Raw genomic sequence first — 20,954 nt, 5'->3', positions numbered from 1 at the left:
TCCTACTATAGATTGGTTTATTGATGGGAAATGTATGTGCTACAACTAGCTTGCAGGAAACTTTATGGAGTCTATGCTGTTTTACACTCAATTGGTCGTGTTAGCTCAACACACACGTGTGCATATACACAGAACAGGTGTGGCCAAGACACACAGTCATGGGGACATTTAACTGGGGGGAGACAGGCAATGAACAATGAAACAAATGAACAAACTTAGTTTAATTTTAAAGAATTAAGGTTTTGTTTAAATTTATTTTTTGAACTGGTAATACTTTTACATGTTTCAAAATTCCAAAAATATCAAAAGATATAGAGTGAAAATTATTCATCCTTTTCCCCTCACTTCTCCTCTCCAAGAGCAAGTAGTATATATAGTAGTATGTATGTTCACTCTGTACCCTTCAGATATAGTGTGTGTGTGTGTGTGTGTGTGTGTGTGTGCATAAGCAATGGCTTCTTCTTTACACAAATGGAAACATACCATACAAACTGGTTTATACCTTTTCACTTAACAATCTTGGTGCTCTTTTCCACAGTTCATAAAGACAGCCCCCATTTTAAGGGCTGTGTAAAAGCCAGCCAGTCCACCATAAATCACTTAGCCAGTTCCACGTGGTGGACACTGAGGTTGTTTCCAAATTTTCACTTTGGAGATCAATGCCATGGTTAAAACTACATACAGTTTGCACGGGTACAAATATATCTGTAGGATTCATTATCAGCAACTGGTTTGCTGAGACAAAGTGTTTGTAATTTAGATAGCAACCAACAAAGTGCCCTTCACAGAGGCTGTATCAATTCATACTCCTTCAGAAATGTGTATGAATCCCTCCTCCCCCTTTCGGATAAAAGTCAAGGCTGGTAAGATGCTGGGTGGAGGTCACATTGTTACAATCCTCCTGAAAGGTAATTTAAAAAGCTACATGAAATCCATTTTCAGAGGAAAATGTTCAAGATAGAGAAAGAAGTACATGTTACAAGAGAAACAGAAGGGATTCTAATTTTCTAAACACAAGATAACTACACATAAATATTTTTGTTGTGTGTATAAGATTTAATGTTCACTCTATGTATACACACATGTATATTTCAAGAAAAAATTACAAGGAAAATTAACAAAATCTTAGGTAATGACCACCTCTGGATGGTGGAAGTATGAGGAATTAAAATTTAAATAAGCCTCCATACTTACGTGTATTTTACTTTTGTGCATTTTACAGGTTTTGCTACAAAGAATTTGCATTACTTTGACAAACTGATAAAACCATATATTCTCCCTAGTTTATAGTAATTTCCCCTGAGGAGTTTCTTATCTGACTTGGTTTCAAAGCATCTGTAAGGAAATTAGTAGGAATATGATGCCTAGAAAACGTGACCCGAAAAGAGAAATGGAAAATTCCCAAAGATCTACAGTGCATGGGAGAGGGCGGCAAACGGCAACAGTGACAAGCTTGTTCCAGGCTTACCTGGTGAGGCCACTGTGGCCTCAGCCCACCCAGTGTCCACTCTGAGAACTGTGGAAACATGACCCTTCGGCAGCTGCCACTTTTCGGGCCAAGGCGGAGGGAACGGGGCAATCGCAGGCCTGGATTCCAAGCTGTCCAGAGCTGTGAAGTTACCGCGGGGACTCCCCTCCTCAGAGCACACTGGCAGTGGGAGCATTCCGAGTCTGCACCCCACACCGCGGGTGGGGCCGTGAGGAGGTAAAGTCAAAAGTGGGGAGGGCTCTGGTGGCCAGGCCACTTGGTGTCATGTCACTCCCCCTCTCGTGGCCATCCTGCACCAGTGGTGGCAGTGGGAATGGAATGGAATGAAGACAGCTGAGATGTTCAGATGGTAAAACTAACAGGATATCTATCTTCTGGCTTGAGGGATGGGGTGACGGGTAGCAACCACCCCCGTGCAAGGGCCCAGGGGAGGAGGAACAGGTTTGGCCTGGAAAATGGCCTTTCCCTCCAGGTAGGCTGTGTTTTGGGACTTTGCAGGACATCTAGGGGAGCGGCCCAGCAGCACGCAGCTGCTGTTCTAGCCTGAAGCTCAGACACCAAGATGTGGGAGTGAGCGGCGCATGCAACGGGCCTCCGGGACCACGCCCCAGGGACCCCAACATTTAAGAGGGGAGGGGAGGGGAGGGCAAGAAGCCCCTCGAGAGGCAGAAGGGATCTGGAAGAGTGGGCTGTTCCAGAATGTCAGGGGACCAAGCATTATAGGGAAGGGGGCCCGGCCGGCAGGCTGAACTATCCAGGGGATGAAGAGGCCGAGCCGAGAGGCGGTGGCGGCATCTGATCAGGAAGTGCGCTTCCTTGGAGCGACTCCTCCAAGAAGAGACTGGGGGCGGAGGGCTGAGGGTGCTGCCGGCTGCCCATCCATCACCTGCTTCCCGAGACCTTCTTCTGAAGGGTGCGGTCTCAGCCATGGAGGTCAGAGAAGCTGAACACTAGCTTTCCAAGCGCCCTCGTCGTTAGACGGCGCCCTGTGACCCAGGCTTGGCCAGTGAGACATAAGGAGCACCGGCTGGAAGCTTCGGGGAAGGCTTTTCTTTGAAACCTCACTGGAGCGACGAGCATAGGCCTGCCCTTCCCCCGTCCTCCAGTCCTGATCGTGGACGCAACTGCTGAGGCTGCAGCAGTCTCCCTGCGATGAGGAGGGCCGGGGTGGGAGAGAAAACACTGCCTCTGACGTAGCTGAGGCCCTGAGGACACAGCCTGATCTGTTTAAGTCATTGTTAACGGGATGCCGACTTCAAGTTCTGGCTCCTAGCTGTGCGAGCTGGCCATGGCTACTTTTGTCCTGGGCCCCATCCTCCTGCATGTAAAATGCCACCACCTCACAGAACTGTGAGGCACTGCCTGTCTGAAAACACACCTCTTCTGAGCCACGGAAAGAGAAGGTTATTTGCTAAGAATGAAGTGGCAGGTGGTGCAGGCTAAGCCACGAGGACAGAGGTGTTGTGACAGTGAGAGCCGACAAGGGAAGTCCATGAGGACAAGTCCATGAGGACAAGCCCAGAGGACAGGCGAGCGCAGAGAAGCAAACGCGAGGCTTCGAGGGCTCTTGTGGAACCTCTGGAGATGAGCAGTGAGGCTGGCTCTGAGCGTCCTGGAGGCCAGCTCTGCTGGGATGGAAACCCCACTGGCTGTGACACCCACAGCACCCAAAGAACAGAAATGGACACGAGAAAGTTCTGACAGGGTTCTGACACTCAACCATCACGTCTCGGCAGCGAGAGCTGATGCTCAGCCATTCTGACAGAGGTCTTAGAACTGCCGTTGTATCCTTCCACGATGATACTCCTTCCATTCAACTTGACGCTCTGCTAACCCAACATTCTGTGGACATTTTTAGGAACAATTCCCACAAGCTGAGATGTACCATAACCAACTTTCCTTCCTTGCAATTTTTGATGTTTATGGTTTGTGTTTAACTTCACTAGAGCTCAGCTGCAGTGGGAACAGCAAACAAACAAACAAAGGAACCATGTTGTATAACCGGAGCACACGACATAGTGTCCCGGCGGGATGGGCATTTCGCCTTTCATTGTAGGTTAGAAAGCAGGCAGGTTTAAATCCTTGGTTTTAATCCTTTCTGCTATGAGATACCAAGGATCACATCTCGAACACAATGTTCTTCTTTATGTCAAGAACAGCATAGACAAAGGTCACAAGATTTTGCTTTCCTGAGGAGTAAAGTTGGAGGAAAGCAAAAAGATGATCCAGACGAAGTTTCCAATTGTGGACATGAAAATGGTCATGTTAGAATGTTCTGCATCGTATACAAATAAACCATTTTCTCAGACGTCTCTCTTTCCTGGGCATTGACAGCTGAAAAGTCTTCCGAAGGTCTTCCAGCAGAGACCCCAGCAAGATGGGGAGCCGTGCTTGAGATGGGGCAGACGAACTTTGAGAACAGAACAGTGAGTCACACCATTCACATAGCCCCTCAGCACAGCCTGGTGACTTGACGCCAAATCAGAAGTCACTCCACCAGGCCAAGGAGGGTCTGATGGGCAGGCTTGGGATGGGGACAAAATTTAGGTTATCCTGTTGTTTGTTTCCCCCAACATATAAAAGACTAAAAAAAGAAAAAGAAAGGAGACCTATAGATTAAAAGAGACCTAAGAAAAATATTAAGCAAATGCACCGTGTGATTTTTGTTTAGATCATGATTAGAACAAACCAAATAGAGAACAAAACAAAATTTATGAGGCAACCAGGAACATCTGAACACTAGATACTTAATAATATATTGAGGAATTACTGTTATTTCTGTTTAGATGTGAAAATGGTAATATAGTTTTACTCGAGATTTAATGAAATTAATCATTTTTCCTGCTTCATCCCAGACATTCTTAAATGAAACCAACATTTTTTTTTCCTCTACTGAAATGCCAGGGAAGGAAGACTATGAACAACAAGCTCGGGACCACTTCCTTGATTCCCACTCAGGCTCTGGCAGCTTTACTCACTGTTGCTTTTGCACTATCAGTGCAAACATGAACTTGGTGAAAAAGGCAAATGACGGCTCAGAATGATTATGAAAATGGTTTCTGTCAGCATGAGCTAACGTGATTTTATATACATATTTAAAAGTCCATGCTTTTTAGAGATATCCAGAAAAATGGATGAAATGACAAGATTTCTGAGGCTGATGTAAAAATAATCCCGTGGCAGGCAGGGGTACCAGTGAAAATGTATTATCCATGTTTTACATGGAATGTCCAAAATAAAATTTAGATTACTCAGAAAAATAAGTGGATTCTTTTCCTTCATACCAACTACAAATGCTAAAAAACAGTGAAAAAAATTACTAAAAAACATGTGCACATGCTCATGATATCACTTGTTAAAATCAAACGTATAGGATTGTTAATACAGCCCTGATCAATCAATTTACAGAGTCCGGGGAAAATCGGCTCTTGTGCTGGGCATGGTTTCTCCACCTCAGGGCCATGTGATTCTTTGCTGAGGGGCTGTCTGGGGCTTTATAGGATGTTCAGCAGCAGCCCTGGCCTCCCCTACTGGATGCCAGGGGCACCCCTCCCTCCTGCCAGTCATGACAACCAAAATTCGTCCAGACATCGTCAAGTGTCTCCTGGGGAACAAAAGCACTCAGAGTGAGAACCTCCAGCACAGGCCACACTGCTGTTCTAAGGCGATGGTTTCCAGCGGGAGCTGCGACACCCCCCAGGGAACACTGTGCAATTTCACGGGGGCTCCTCTGACATTTGATTTGGGCATGAGTGTGGCTGCCACGCATGCTCTAATGACTCTGAAGTGCAGAACTGGCCCCAAGGGACCGTGCACGTATGTGTGCAACCACCTGTCTGTAATGTATGAATTGAGACCCTGGGTCAACTCCACGTACAAACCAATTCATTCCTGCAAGTTTAAATGTTATACATAAACCTTCCAGAAATGCACTGGCATTTTGTTTTGTTCAAACCTTTTCCAAGACTTAGTCACCACTTTGGGAAATCACACCCACACAGGAATGCCTCTCGTAACGTTTCCATGGTCAACACTACACTCCGTGTACCAGACGGCAACAGGCAATGCCCCAGGTCTCCGGGCACAATGGCCACAAGGTCACGGGGAGAGATACCACCAAGTCAGCACACGTTACCCTACTGTAAATTACTTTTGCTTTAATTATCCTTTACAAAATGGGGGCACGTATGGATTTTTCAACATTACACGTGTGGGGGTTACATTACCTGTCAATTCATTTCAGGGTACTGGGCTTGATAGATTGGAGAACCACTGAGCTCAGGTGTTTGGGAAGCGTCATTTCCTTAGGAAATCAGAGGGCATTTCTACCCCAGCCCCCCCTCCATAAATACACCTTGTAGGACTTACCACATTTTTGTACCTGTGGTTCAAAAGTCATCCGCAGAGTTTCTCCCCTAGGTGGATTCTCTGATGTCAAACAACACGGACGTGCCCACAGAAGGCTCTTCCACCCCAATAACGTGCACTGGGTTTTTCTCTTGCATGATTTCGTGGATGTCAAACAGGGCCAGTGCCCTGCCTGCCGGCTGCCCTGCCTTTGTCCCGGCCCCAGGGCTCTCACCCGTGGGCCCGAGCTGGTGCCGTCCGAGGTGCGGGCTCCGGCTGCAGGGCTGCGGGCGCCGCCGGCCCCGGCCTCGGGGATCCTCCCTGGTGTGCGTTATCTGGTGTCGGATGAGGTGCGAGCTCTGCGTGAAACACTTGCCGCACTGCCCGCACCTGAAGGGCCTGTCGCTGCGGGTAGCCCCCTCCCCAGGGGTCAGGGGCTCCGGCCACGCCGGCGTGGGCTCGAAGGCCAGCCTCTGGCGGCAGTCGTAGGGGCCCTCGCCGGCGTGCTTGCGCTGGTGCTGGGCCAGGGACGAGCTGTGCCGGAAGCCCTTGCCACAGCGGCTGCACTCGTAGGGTCTCTCGGCCGTGTGCGTCCTCAGATGCAGGAACAGGCACGTGGTGCGCGAGAAGGCCTTGCCGCACACGCTGCAGGTGAACGGCTTCTCCCCGGTGTGCGTGCGCCGGTGGCGGCCCAGGGACGAGTTCTGGTTGAAGGCCCGCCCGCAGTCCTGGCACGCATAGGGCTTCTCCCCGGTGTGGATCCTCCGGTGCACCGTTAGGTGCGTGCTGTGGCAGAACGACTTGCCGCAGTCTGCGCACTTGTAGGGCTTGTGGCCCGTGTGGATGCGCTCGTGCTGCACCAGCGAGGAGTTCTGGCTGAAGGCCTTGCCGCACTCCTTGCACGCGTACGGCCGCTCACCCGTATGGATCCTCCGGTGCACCGTGAGGTGCGCGTTGTGGTTGAAGGACTTGCCGCAGTCTGCGCACTTGTAGGGTTTGTCCGGCACTTGGCTGCGCGCAGGCTCGGGTTCTGGTTCCAGAACCGCCTGACCAGAAGAGTTGCTGCAGTCACTGTTGTCACGCGGCTGTCTTCCCGAGGAGCCCATCTGCTCACCGACTGCACTCGGGTTCTGCTGCGAGCTTGTAACCCATGAGTCGGGAGCACACAAACACTCTGTCCTGGAAGTCTCCGGGAGGGGATTTGGGTTTGGACTCAGGACACAGTTTTCCCCAAGTCTGAGACCTTCGTGGCTTCCACCTTGAACCAGTGCTTCCTTGAGGCTGAATTCCAATTGCCTCAAATTACCCTGGTCCTTCTCGGGCCCCTGCACCCGGCCCTCATATTCCCAGTCTTCCCCCGGTGTAGCAGGACATAGAGCCTCCCCCAGGAAGCCTTCCCGCCCCTTCTCCTCAGGAAGGCCCTGCTCCTGGGGCGGTGCTCGGCCCTCAGGTCCAGACTCCCAGCCTGAAAGAAAACCCAAGAGCTGTGAGGGGCTAGTGGACACACCCTGGGCCTGTGACCTAACCTCTTGCCCCGCCTCCCAATTCTGCTCTCACATTGACCCCAGTGCCCTGTCTGTAAACACAGCTTCACTCATTCATCCTTTCAACAAAAACTTCTTGAGCACCTGCCATGGGCCAGATATTGGCCTAGGTCAGGAGCTGGCCAACTACAGCCCCCAAGCGACTGATGCTTTTTATGTTTTTAAAGGGCTGTAGGAAAAAATATGTGACAGAGGTGGGCGGGATTCTGAAGCTGCCGGTGGCTGTTCAGGCAGTCATCCAGGTACTGCTATCAAGGGATTTTGCAGGTGACATTAAGTTTACTCATCAGCTAACCTTAAACCTCAAAATAGGGAGATGATGCTGGATTAGCTGACTGGGCCCAAAGCAATCCCCTCAAGCTTTAAAAGCGGAAGGAGGTAGAAGGCAGAGGCTGGCTGGGCAGGGGGCATGAGCCAGGGAATGCGGGTGCCTCTCAAAGGCGAGAGAAGCTCTCCGCTGAGTCTGCAAGGAAACAGGAACTTCAGTCCTATGACCGCATGGAACTGGATCCTGCCCGTGTCTAGATGCGGATTCTTCCTGTGCCTCCCAGTAAGTCGGCCCCCCGACCCCCAGCCCGCCTTGCCTTGCCTTTGGCCTTGTGGGCCCCAGAGCTGATAAACCAGTCAGGTCTGACAGAACTGGGAGATAATAAATGTATGTTGTCTTAAGCCGTGTTTGTGGCAATCTGTCTCAGCGGTGACAGTTGCCCGCAAAGCCTAAAATATCTACTGTCTGACCCTAGATGCTGAGGACAATGCAGCGACCCTTTGGAGCTGGGGAGGAAGACACTGAACAAAGTGCAGAAGGAGCAGGCTTGGGTGGGGAACGAGTAGCTGAGTACAGAAGACCTGGGTGTGACAGGCCAGATCCCCAAGTGCAGGTGCCCTCTTGTCTGCGGACACCCTGGAGGAGCAGCATCTGGCCTGCGGATCCTCCAGAATCGCCCCTCACGCAGGCAGGGCGTGGAGTGGCGGTGGAGCAACTCACCGCACACTCACCCCTACAGCAGCACACGCCTACTCTCTGGAAGGCAGAGTCTAGAGCCAGATTTGGCAGGGCTGTGCCCCTTCTGGAGACTGCAGGAATGGGTTTCCTTGCTGTTTCCAGTGTCTAGAGGCACCCATGTTCCTTGGCCCTTGCCCTCGCCTCCAGAGCCAGCAGCGGAGCGCCGGCCAATCCCTCTCTGACGTCACCTGTCCTCTTCCCGCCTCTCTCACTAGAGGACTGTTGTGACTGCAATAGGCTGGCCCAATAATCCAACGGACGGGCGCTGGGCATCAGGACGTGGACATCCTTGGGGGCCAGGCTCCCTGCTCACCCCAGCCCTCTCCAACCTCCTCACCTGCTGCAATCCTGTCCACAGCACACTCTATGTGTTCATTCACTTAGGGTCCATCTCACCACACCAGAATGTCCACAGCCAGTTCCTAGAGCTGACAGGGAGCAGGTTCTCAAAAATACATGCTTCAGATACGAGGCATTGAGGCACTGGCTGGGGGACAGGTGCCGTAGGAGCCAAGCCTGACCAGGCAGCAGGCGCCTGTCTCGCTCACCTCCAGTCCCCAAACTGGACTCCATGCACAGCACCCAGAGGGTACTTAACAAAAACACCAGCCAGTCCACAAGGACAAAAACACCAGCCAGTCCACAAGAACACTCTACGGGAATGTTTACAGCAGCACTTTTCACAAGAGCCAAAAAGTGGCAACAACCCAAATGTCCATAAGTGTGGTCCATCCACATAATGGGATATGATTCAGCCATGGAAAGGAATGAAGTACTGACATACGCTACAACATGACTGAACCCTGAAAACAAGATGTTCACTGAAAGAAGCTAGACACATACAAACTATTAGGTATTAAAATAAGCTACAAGGATATATTGTATTGATACAACACAGGGAATTTAGCCAATATTTTATAATAACTGTAAGTGGGGTACAGCCTTTAAAAATTGTGGATCAGTATACTGTACACCTATAGCTTATATCATACATCAACTATACTTCAATAAAAAAATAAAACAAAACAGACAAAAACAGAAAAAAAGAAAAAGCTGGACACCAAAGGCCACATACTGTAAGATTCCATTTAAATGGAATATGCAAATCCACGGACAGAAAGTGGATTAGTGGTTGCCGGGGGCTGGGAGGGATGAGGCGATAGAGTGACTGCCTTTGATATTGTCATTTAATAAGAAATATGTATTTGGTCTTCATCTCTGGTCCCCAGCACACAGCTCCTAAAAGGCTTGGGATTTCCTTAGTGAGAGGGGTCAGGAGTGTCTTTTGTTAATTGTAGTAAGTCCCCCTCAACCATATGAGTTCATGCTAACGAGGTGACTCGTGGTGGGCCTCTGGACAGCTTCAGGGGAGCTTCAGCCCCTCTCCCCTGACATCTGTCTGTTCATTTGTATCTTTTGTATCATCATTTACAAAAAACAGTAAATGTAAACGGTGTTTCCCTGAGGCCTGTGAGCTGTTACAGCACATTATTGAACCTGAGGGGCTGTGGGAACTCCCGATTTACAGCCAGTCGGTCAGAAGTATGGGAGGCCCTGACTTGTGGCCAGTGTCTGAAGTGGGGGCAGCCTTATGGGACTGAGTCCTTAAGCCGTGGGGTCTGCACCAGCTCCACGGAGATAGCGTCAGAATTGGACTGAATCGTTGGGACACACGGCTAGTGTCTGGAGGGGTGGAGAACTGGTTGTTGATGTGGAAACCCCACACGTTTGGTGTCAGGAGTGTTCTGTGGGTAAAAACAAACCATGGTACTGCTAATGGACAACTTCGGGGCAGCAGAAATGTTCTGGAACTAGACGCTGCTGATGGATACACAACCTGTGAATACACTCAAAACCACAGAATCGTACACCTTACATGGATGAATTTTATGGCATGCTTGGGACCTGGCAGCTGGAAGGGGGCTGGCCTGATGGGAGTTAGTTCAGGGCCTGGGGGTGAAGGCCAGCATTTGGGGCTGGAAGATCTCAGACAGGCTCCGTGGCCTCAGAGGAGACAGGGTAGTTGTTAGTCCTGCCCCCGGGTGATGGGCCACACCCTATTGTGGAGGTACCGGGGCTTCCCTACAGATGGTGTCAGAGGCTTTCAGGTGGGAGGCTGGGCTGCAGGTACAGCTGGTTACGTATCCCGTGGCCAGAGCCCACTTATTTCAGAAAGTAGTCAGGGTACCAACGCACCAGCCCCAGGGAAGGGATGGATAAGCCAGTGATGACAATCTAGACTCCCTCCTTCCAGCTTCCCCAGCAGCTGGGCTGACCCCCTTCTGACCAAGGAGACCTCAATGGACAACATCTGGAATTCTGATAAAAGGGGACAAATGTGATTGGCGCCATTCTTCCCAGCTCCTCCTGCCCCTGTCTGGAGCACAGATGTGACGGCCAAAGCTGCTGCAGCCATGCTGAGCCCCAAGGAAAGGCCAGGAGAATCAGAACCATCAGCCCTGGCCTTCCTGGAATGCCAAGCCAGCACCAGCAATGGCCACCTCTGGGCTCCTGCTTCGTGAGAAAAATGCTGCTCTCTTGCTTTGAGGAGCTCTAGCCCAGTTGTCAGGTATCTACGGCTGAACACAATCCTGTTCCCGAGAGAACAGAAGGGTGTAGGGAAGAGGTTTACAGGCTGTGGACGTGCAAGAATGCAACGGAGAAGATGAAGGGCAAGTTCACACATCAGAAACGATCCTGTGGTAAGGGCACGCTGGGAAGGTTGCTGAGAGAGGGAAGAAGTGGTGCATTCTGACCCCTCGAGGAGAGGCAGGAGGTCTCTGAGCTCAGAGAAAGGGGAGCACAGGTGAGGAGGCCTCAGAGCACCGGGAGCGCCCCAGGCAGGGGACGGGAGGACAGGGCCCAGACTGCCCGTGCAGAAAAGAGCTACAGGGTCGGCCCAAGGCTGTCATCCTAAGAGGGCCAGCTTTCAAGGCTGGTCTTTGGCTGGGTCTGGGAACTTGGATTTGGGGAGGGTTGCCACAAACCTAACCGGTCAGAGAGGCTCACTGTGCCCAAACTCTGTGACAACAATATGGTTTAGGGCGAACACCTGCTTTCTCCTGGGAGCCTGGAGTCTTGCTCTGTGCCAGGTAGGGGGTGCCCACGTGACCAGCCCCCAATAAACCCCCTGGCACAGAGCCTATATAGTGAGCCTCCCTGGCAGCCAACACTTCTCCCCTGTTGTCACAACTCACTGCCCGTCCAGGGAGGGATTCTGAAGCTGGCGTCTGGCCCCCTCTGGATTCGGCCCCACTGGCCTCTTCCCTTTGCTGACTTTCCTCTGTATCCTTTCTCGGGGATCCCGACACACCACCCCTTCCAAGCAGCACAACTGCTCCTGTTAGGGGTTCCCACTGGTGGGTTCTCACCTGGACAGCGGCCCTGGGCAATTCCTCTCTCTGCCACCCATAGCTCAGCCCCTTGCTCCAGCTGGGAGATGACTTCGGGTTTGGGAAGCTCAGGCCCTGGAAACAGAGAAAGACAAAGGAGGTGGGAGCCTGCTCTGGAGAAAAAGAACCAGCCCAGGCTCCAGCCCTAGACTCCGGACCGTCAGGACATGGGAGCGCCTCATAAGTTTTTGCATTGGGACAGAAAAGGGCAGACACCCTCCTACCCGCATGTCCCATAGGAAATGAGAATTCAAGGTCTCTGATCCCTAGCCCAGGTCAAGTCCTCACACCAGAGGCCCCACGACCCATAACCCACGAAGAACAAGTCACCACAGGAATCTGATCGTCAGCTTGGGAAGTGGGCCTCACCCACAGAGAGCAGGTGCCCGAAGGTCTCCAGCATCACGTCACGGTACAGGGTCCTCTGGGCAGGGCCCAGCTGCCCCCACTCCTCCTGGGTGAAGTCCACAGCTACGTCCCGGAAAGTCACCGGCTCCTGAAACATCACACACACTCTCAATCAGCTGGACTGTCCTCATCAACACGCTTGGGAAAAGGAGGAGGAGAGGGGAAGGTGAAGACAAGCAGGCCAGTGTCCAGAGAGTGCACGTTCTGAGCAATGCAAGTCAGGTTTCACTGGGCACCTACTGGGCTGCCTCATGCGGGGGTGGGCTGTATGGCGAGGACATGAGAAAGTATCCAGGCAAGATCAAAGCCAACCATAGCTGACCTACAACTGAGCTCAGACAGGTGCCGGTGCCGACAGAGACCAGATTAAACTGCCGACTTGCAGATTTGTGGGCTAAAGAAATGGTTACTGTTCTAATCCACTAAATTTTGGGATAGTCTGTTGTGCAGCAACAACTAACTGACACACTAAGAAATCCTCAGACTCAAAGCAAGGCTTATCATCCTCCCTGAAAGAGGGATGTGCAGTTGAGGTCAGAAACTCACTGGCCTTGAGAGACTGGGCAGGCTCACAAGTGACTAAAGTGAGCCCACGTAAGAGCTTACGAGGGTTTAACCGATAAGAGGTGACACGGGAAGTGATGAGTAATATGTGTGACCTGTCTGAAGGGGTGGCTGGGACTCAGAATCAGTTGACTGTGGGGAAATACAGGCCCCATGTGGTCAGAATTCCCAATCTCTGGTGAGAAGCTGAAAATTCGGTCACATTTTATGAAGTGAAAACTTTAAATTTTGGTAAGTTTATGCAATGTATTTAAAATGTTTCCCACAAATGAAACCCTTCTGTGGGCTGGCTGTGGCCATGATTAAAAGCTGGATCAAAGGTTTGGCTCTGCCATTTCCTCGAGAGGCAGAGAGCAGGTACCCACCTTTGCCTCCTCGTTTCCTTGTCTACAAAGAATCACTCCTTGGGAGCCGTGATAGGGATTAAGTGGCTGTTAAACACTTCTTACAGGACAACTGGACAGCCACATGCAAAAGAATAAAGTTGGTCCCCTACCTCACACCATATGTAAAATTGAACTCAAAATGGATCAAAGACATAAATGTAAGAGCTAAGACTATTAAATTCTTAGAAGAAGGGACTTCCCTGGCAGTCCAGTGGGTAAGGCTCTGTGCTTCCAATGCGGGGGGCCCAGGTTCGATCCCTGGTCCAGGAACTAGATCCCGCATGCATGCCGCAACTAAGAAGCCCACATGCCGCAACTAAAGATCCCGCATGCTGCAACAAAGATCCCACATGCTGCAACTAAGACCCGGTGCAGCCAAAATAAATAAATAAATATTAAAAAAAATTCTTAGAGGAAAACATAGTGATAAATCTTTATAACCTTGTATTTGGCAAAGGATTCTTAGATATAACAGCAAAAGCACCAGCAATAAAATAAAAAAATAAGTAAAACCAACTTCATCAAAACTAAAAACCTTTGTGTTCCAAACGACATTATCAAGAAAGTGAAAAGACACCCATATGATGGGTGATGATAACTGCAAATCATATATCTGATAAGTGACTTGTATCCACAAGATATAAACAACTCTTAAAACTCAAAAATAAAGACAATCCAATTGAAATGAGCATAGGATCTATATAGGTATTTCTTCAAGAAGATATAAAAGAATATACAAATAGCTAATAAACACAGGAAAATATGCTCAACATCATTCGCCACCAGGGAAATGCAAGTCAAAATCACAGACCAAATACTTCAATTTTAAAATTGTATTTTCTTTTAAGAAAAACACAGTCAGATTTAAAAATATTAAAGATATTAAAGAAATATAGTACAGGTGGCATATGGCTCTGACAAAAATTGTGCAGCAAATATGCAGAACCCTTTGGTTGGGAACGGAGGTCTCTGCTCCTGTCCTCATATCCTCACCTCCCACTCAGAAGGTCCTCCAATCCTGACAACATGCTCCCTGTGTCTCCTGCCCCCACCCACCACCACCTAATCTGCATGGGGTACCAGTGACAGCCCAGCCACCAGGTCTTCAGACCCCTGCAAACCTCCTCCTCCTCTACACTGTTGGGTCCCGGAGGGATGGGCTTTGTCAGACCCCATCCTCCCCCCTCACCCAGTGCCTTAGTTAGCTCTCAGTGTCTCTCCTACCCCCACCCCCCAGATGCCTGAATGTTTTTTCTCAAACCCATACCATTCCTGCTTAAAACACTTGAATGGCTCCTTTCCATCTTTGGATACAGGATGACCTCTTTTAGCCTGGCTATGGTTGGCTGAAAAACGGCCCCCAAAGGTATCTGGGTCCTAGTTCTTGGAACATGTGAACGTTACCATAAATGGCAAGAGGGACTTTGTGAACGTGATTAAGGATTTTAAAAATAGGGAGATTACCCTGGATTATCCAGGAGGTCCCTAAATTCAATCACAAACGTTCTTCTGAAGGGAAGGCAGAGGGAGATTTAACTACAGAAGGGAGAAGACAACGTGACCACTAAAGCAAATGCTATGCTGCTGGCTTTGAAGATGGACAAAGGGCTATGAGCCAAAAAATGCAAGCTCTACAGCTCTAACAGCTGGAAAAGGCAAAGAAACAGATTCTACCCTAGAGCCTTGACAGGAAGGGCAGATCTGCCCACATGTTGATCACAGCCCAGTGAAGGTGACTTCAGACTTCTAACCTCCAAAACTCTAAGAACAAATGTATATATTTTAAGCCACCACATTTGTAGTAATGTTATGGCAGCCAGAGGACGCTAATACCAGAAGCCCTCCACTTCTGGTCCTCGCCTCCTGTGGTGGCTGGCCTCCAAGATGGCCCCCAAGGATCCCCAGCCCTTTGTAGCCCCCTCCTATACGAGCAAGTTTGACTTATGTAACCAATAGGATATAGTAGAGTGTGAATTTTGACCCCAGGTCATAAGACATTGTGGCTTCCACATAGCTCCCTCTTGGATCATTCACTTTGTGGGAAGCTAGGTGCCATGTTGTGAGGCCGCCCAGGCAGCTCCACAGAGAGGCCCACATGAGAAGGAACACAGGCCTCCCGCCTGTCACGCGAATGAGCCATCCTGGAGGTGGATTCTCCAGACCCAGTCAAGTCTCAGGTGACAGCTGTCCAGGCTGACACCTTGACTGCCATGAGCCCAAGCCAAAACCACCAGCTAAGTCATTCCAGGATTCCTATCATCAGAAACTGAGATAATATTTATTGTTGTTTTAGGCCACTACATTTTTCATTATTTGTTACACAGCAACCAATAATGAACACACTTTCTCTTAAGCCTCTCACTGCTGACAGACTCTCTCGTTGACCAAACTTTAGTCTGGTTCCTTACAACCCTCTTCCCAACTAAGCTTTGACTTCTGGGCTTCTGTGTCCGTTTCTGCAACACTCAGTTTTACCAAAAATCCACTGATTTAGCCAGGATCCCACCCTCCATATCTGACCACTCTTGATATCTTTTCAAAGTCCTCATCCCCCACAATCCTCCAGATAACATCCCCTCATTTGGGTGCTTCAGCAATAATCCTGTTTTAGGTCAGTTTAGCAAGAATTACCCCGCCCCCCCCACTATAAATACCCACTTTTCCCTGTTGTATTCAGAATAGAGCCCAGCTCTATACTGAAGTCTCTTTCCCCCTATTGCAACAGTTCCCAAATAAAATCTGTTTTTACTGCTTTAACTACTGTCCAGCTCTGGTATTCTCTGACACTGCTCACTCCCTGCCATCCACAGCAAAAGCAAACTAAAGCATTTCCTGCCAATCTGCAACAAGAAGTCTCTGAACACATGCACACCTAGGATTGTCGAGAGTCTCACTCTGCATTCCAAATGTGAAATAAATGCAACCCCCCGCAGACAACAACAAAAAGACAGAAAGTCTGTAACTTCAAAGACCCGGAGCTTCAGGAATTATGAATTTCTTTTGGTTCCTGCTACGTGGAGTCAGCACTACATGGAGAACAGAGGCCACTTTGTCTAGAAAGGCTGGAGCTTTGAATCAGGCGCCTTCCCAGATGGCCTTGCAAGCAGACTACCCTGTACTGCAGTCCCCCACAGCCCCGCAGGGGTCAGACGCGGTGGTCGCTCCCGCCCCATTAACGCGGTGTGTGGTCACCTGTCCTCACCCCAGAGGCTGTCCCCGTCCGCGGGCCAGGGGGTTCGGGGAGCGGGGCTCTGGGTGGGTGTCGGTTGACTCCGCATGTTGAAGCATCTCTGCTCCAGTTACTATTACCCATGCTCACGGTGGTCGGCCTTCGGGGCGGGGCCAGCCCGGTCCTCGGGAATGACCCCAAGTTCTAGGCCGGGACAGAAAGGCGGGAGGACTTGCGGAGCATACGCAATCGGGGACTGGAAGGCCTGGGTTCGATTCCCGACGCCACCCCTCACCAGCTGGGCTAGTCGGGGCGCCCGACCTGGGCTTCAGTCTTCCCGTATGACCAGGGGATAACGCCTGACCCTGCTCACCGTGCGCTGCGAGGGGTAAAGGGTCAATATCTGAGGGAAATGCCCGGCCTGGGGCCCGCGGCCGTCGTTGTTATTGTTACTATTATTGTTCCGCCGTACCTGGAGCCGTTCCGCCGGCGGCCCCGTAGCCATCGTCAGTGTCGCCGCTTCCTCCTCGGGGTCCATCCTGGGCCGACAGGTCGATAACAGGCGCCCGAGGTGAACCTGAACCAGAGAGCCCCACCCGCTACAGAGACCGCGGGACTCGCCGCCCGCCGGACAATGGCGGCCGCGCCGGCGACGCTGCAACTACAGCTCCCAGAAGGCTGTGCAGCGCCCTGCACCCCCGGCCAATGAAAGCCTTCGTTCATCGAGCCTTCGACCAATGGGGGCTTCCTCTCGCTTGCCCTTCGGCCAATGGGGCCCCTCAGGCCGCCGCGCTGTGCGCCTAGGCGGGCGGGGGTCCAGCGCCAGTGGCTATGGTGTTGCGGGCCCCGATGGTGGGGGAATCGTTCTCCCAAACCAAATGCCAGTCCGCGCCCTGCGGCCCCGCTTCCAAATGCCAGTCTGCGCCCTGTGGCCTGGCATCGGAAAGCCAGTCTGCAACCTGGAATGCCACGGCCCGGGTTGAAATCTGGGCCTGCTCTTCCCAGCTGGAAAGGCGCAGGAGGAGGCCTGGGGCTTTCCTTGTCTGTGGATCGTATACTGCCGTTGTGCTTAAAATATTTCTGTGCTTTACAATTACATGAACGTTTAAAGATTTTGTTAATAGAATAGGTTTAGGGGGCTAGTGGCCCAGAGGGGGCACAGGCGGGTTCTGAGAGTTGATCATGTCCTGTTTCTCGATTTGGGGTATTCCCTTTGCGAAGGGTCATATCTGTGGTTCTGTTAGAGTCCATTAAAAAGTTTATTAGAAAAGAAGAAAGGAAAAGCCGATGTTCACCAGGATGCAGTCGAAACAGAACAAATATTCATTTGATCATGTACTGTGTGCTAGGAACCAGGCACAGCAAGGCAGAGAACAGAGATACTCGCCCGCCCCCACGGGGCTGCTGGTATAGTGGGGAGAGACAGACAGCAAACCACAAACATGACAAAAGGGTGAACGACTGTGGTCACTGCGGGGATGGGGCAGCCGGCTTCCAAGGGGCACGCGGTTTCTGCACTCACTCCCATCCCTGTCATCCCTTTGCTGCTGCTGCATCTCTCCGCTTCAGTCCAACCACCTTTCTGCAATCTGCTGGGCATTTCCCCTGCAACCACACCCAGGACCCAACCCCACCAGGCCTGCGATGCCAGGAGGAGCATGTGTTCACTCACCACTCACCGTGGCTGTGGGAACCACGGGTCAGGCAGCCTCCAGGAGACCGAATCTGGCTTCTACTGTGAGCCCAACAAAATTTCCTGGTGGTATTCCTTTCTCCGTGGGCAGAGAAGGTCCCAGGAGGGACCCAGGAAGTCCCAGGAGGAACCCAGGAGGTCCCAGGAGGGTCTATTGCCTTCCCCTTAGCAGCAGCCCTCCAGAGGGTAGAGAGGTGGTGGTGGGGTGTTGAGTCTATTATCTTCTCCTTGGGAACAGCTCTTGTTTTTATTTATTTATTTAAAGTAAAGTTTTTTTAATATATAAATTTATTTATTTTATTTTTGGCTGTGTTGGGTCTTCGTTGCTGCGCGCCGGCTTTCTCCAGTAGCGGCGAGTGGGGGCTACTCTTTGTTGTGGTGGGCGGGCTTCTTACGGTGGATTCTCTTGTTGAGGAGCACGGGCTCTAAGTGCACGGGCTTCAGTAGTTGTGGCTCGCAGGCTCAGTAGTTGTGGCGCACGGGCTTAGTTGCTCCGTGGCATGTGGGATCTTCCCAAACCAGGGCTTGAACCCGTGTCCCCTGCATTGGCAGGCGGATTCTTAACCACTGCGCCACCAGGGAAGCCCCGTATCCTTTATTTTTATTCTTAATTTTTTGGCTGTGCCACATGGCATGTGGGATCTCAGTTCCCCTGCCAGGGATTGAACCCGTGCCCCCTGCAGTCGAAGCGTGGAGTCTTAACCACTGGACCACTGGGGAAGTCCTACAACTGTGTATCTTTTTAAAAAATATTTATTTATTTATTTAGGCTGCACTGGGTCTTAGTTGAGGCACATGGGATCTTCATTGCGGTATGCGGGATCTTTAGTTGCAGCATACGGAATTTTTTTTTCCCAGTTGTGGCATGCAGACTTCTTAGTTGTGGCACATGGAGTCTTAGTTGCAGCATGCATGTGGGATCTAGTTCCCCAACCAGGGATAGAACCTGGTCCCCCTGCATTGGGAGCACAGAGACTTACCCACTGGACCACCAGGGAAGTCCCAACAACTGTGTATCCTTAGTACACCACTGCCGTAAATTTCAGCTGTGAGTACAGTTGGATGCTGAGCCCTATGAATTCTAGAAAAATCTCTAGATGTGGGAGTGGTCTTGTGGGCCACCAATAGATTCACTACTGGTTGTATCAAATATACATTATGATTATTTTGGTATCTGTGTTTTAAAAAGTGGGGGTGGGGTGGGCAGGGAGAATGGATTTCTGTTAAAAGGAGCCCCTGGGTCACATGTAACACAGGTGTGGTAACTGTTTAAGGTCTTCTAAAAATTAAGCCACAAATGTAAGTGAAACCAACAAAGAGGAAATAGTTATATGGATATACAATTTTGAGATTACTCTTTTTTTTTTTTTTTTTTTTTTTTTTTTTTTGCAGTACGCGGGTCTCTCACTGTTGTGGCCTCACCCATTGTGGAGCACAGGCTCCGGACGCGCAGGCTCAGCGGCCATGGCTCACGGGCCTAGCCGCTCCGCGACATGTGGGATCTTCCCGGACCAGGGCACGAACCCGTGTCCCCTGCATCGGCAGGCGGACTTTCAACCACTGCGCCACCAGGGAAGCCCAAGAGTACTCTTTACATGTTAAGATGGGTCCAATAAGCTGTAATTCTAACACTTCCTTTCAGGTGGGTCTTATGCACGTTTTGATTTGGAACCACTGGGTATGAGAATCATTTGGGCGGAAAGGTCTCGGGTTCCTATTTCAAATGAGCCCACTTCTTGGGTCCTTAAGAGCCTCTGGTTTCCGATTTATGAAAGGGTAGAACCCTCTCAGAGCAGGGCCTGAAGCACTCACTGTGTACACAGCAACTTCTGTCTTCCATTCCCCCCAGCCCCCTACATGCATCCTTCTTGTGTGATTCCCACAAGGTGTGGTCTCCAGGAACCCATAACCCCTATGCTCCTGTGTGGCGTCCCCATCTTGGGAAGAAGGGACTTGAGGGCGCTGCGGCATCACACGCATCTTCCGTACTGAGTCCGTAAATAGTGCCTTCACCGAACAAGGCTAATTTTAAGACTTGCTGAATGGAAATGTCTCTCAGGTGTTTGGTCAACAAGAATTGTCAAACAACACTCACTTTGCTAGATCCATTGCACAAGTCCTTCCTCCCAGGCCCCAGCATCTTCTGAAAGCTACACAAGGTTGGTCTCAGCAGCAGGACCAACTGCCTAACCAGGCAGCAAAGTCCCCTCTGTTCTGTCCACGCCACTGTAGGAAGGCATTCCCTGTCTCAAACTCCAAGTCTCATATGAATCATGTGGGCCGTTACTTATAGGGTCTTATGGAAAGTAAATACCAGGTAACTGCCAGAGTGACCTTGGGGGAGTACATTCAGTATTTGGTGGTTATACAAATTCACACACCTGTCTTGTCCACCCAGGTGTCCCAGGATACCAGCACCTCTCTGGGGCCCACTGACTTCCTGGTGATAAGGCTTCTGGAAAATAAAGTCTTAGAGCCTTAAAAGGACTCCAAGGAATTCTAAGAAGCCAAGGAGCCTTCCTGCTCTACTGGAATCAACTCTGATTGGCAAAACAGAAGAGCCTGACATCTTTTCTTTAAGCTCTTGCTTCTTTAATTTTCAATTTACAGTGACACTGAATCAAAAGGAAACATGTACATAACCCCCAAATCAACTGCAGATGTCTTCATGCACTGTAGTTTCGCTCACCTATAGGTACACATTTGAAATAATTTGTTACCCAAATAAGAAGTGTACCACCAGGGAATAAAACGCTACAGAAGTTTTAAAATGGAAAGTAGCTGTCTCCTGCCCCACCTTACCCAACAGTCACAAATCCCATCAACCACTTTTAGCCATTTCTATTCTGGTTCTTTCTGAGGCCACCTCTGCAATTCTTTCAGTCTATAGACCTTACTGGCTTCCTGCTCTGATAAGGAATTTAGATTTGACTCACGTCGTTGCTCTTCTATTTGC

At 50.4% G+C, this 20,954-nt stretch overlaps 1 protein-coding gene across 1 annotated transcript; it reads right to left on the bottom strand.

Annotated features, from left to right (window-relative positions):
• Nucleotides 1–1,960: 1,960 nt before the first annotated feature.
• On the bottom strand, nucleotides 1,961–16,920 carry ZNF8 (zinc finger protein 8). The gene is made up of 5 exons (XM_079907749.1): nucleotides 16,778–16,920; nucleotides 12,148–12,274; nucleotides 11,758–11,853; nucleotides 5,858–7,301; nucleotides 1,961–4,073 (listed from the first exon to the last, which is right to left on the bottom strand). Exons 1-4 carry the CDS (start codon nucleotides 16,841–16,843, stop codon nucleotides 5,905–5,907), a joined length of 1,686 nt encoding a protein of 561 aa, XP_079763875.1. The 5' UTR covers nucleotides 16,844–16,920; the 3' UTR covers nucleotides 1,961–4,073; nucleotides 5,858–5,904.
• Nucleotides 16,921–20,954: the final 4,034 nt, after the last annotated feature.

The sequence above is a fragment of the Stenella coeruleoalba genome (assembly GCF_951394435.1).
Source record: "Stenella coeruleoalba genome assembly, chromosome: 20".
Taxonomy (NCBI): Eukaryota; Metazoa; Chordata; class Mammalia; order Artiodactyla; family Delphinidae; genus Stenella; species Stenella coeruleoalba.
Note: the sequence above shows the minus strand (reverse complement) of the source record. Positions and strands in the feature narration are given on the sequence as shown.

Coding starts and splice junctions, on each gene's coding strand:
- ZNF8 (XM_079907749.1), bottom strand. CDS start 16,843: ATGGACCCCGAGGAGGAAGCGGCGACACTGACGATGGCTACGGGGCCG. Junction 12,275..16,777: donor CGCCGGCGGAACGGCTCCAG/GTACGGCGGAAC, acceptor GTGATGTTTCAG/GAGCCGGTGACTTTCCGGGA. Junction 11,854..12,147: donor CGGGCACCTGCTCTCTGTGG/GTGAGGCCCACT, acceptor CTCTGTTTCCAG/GGCCTGAGCTTCCCAAACCC.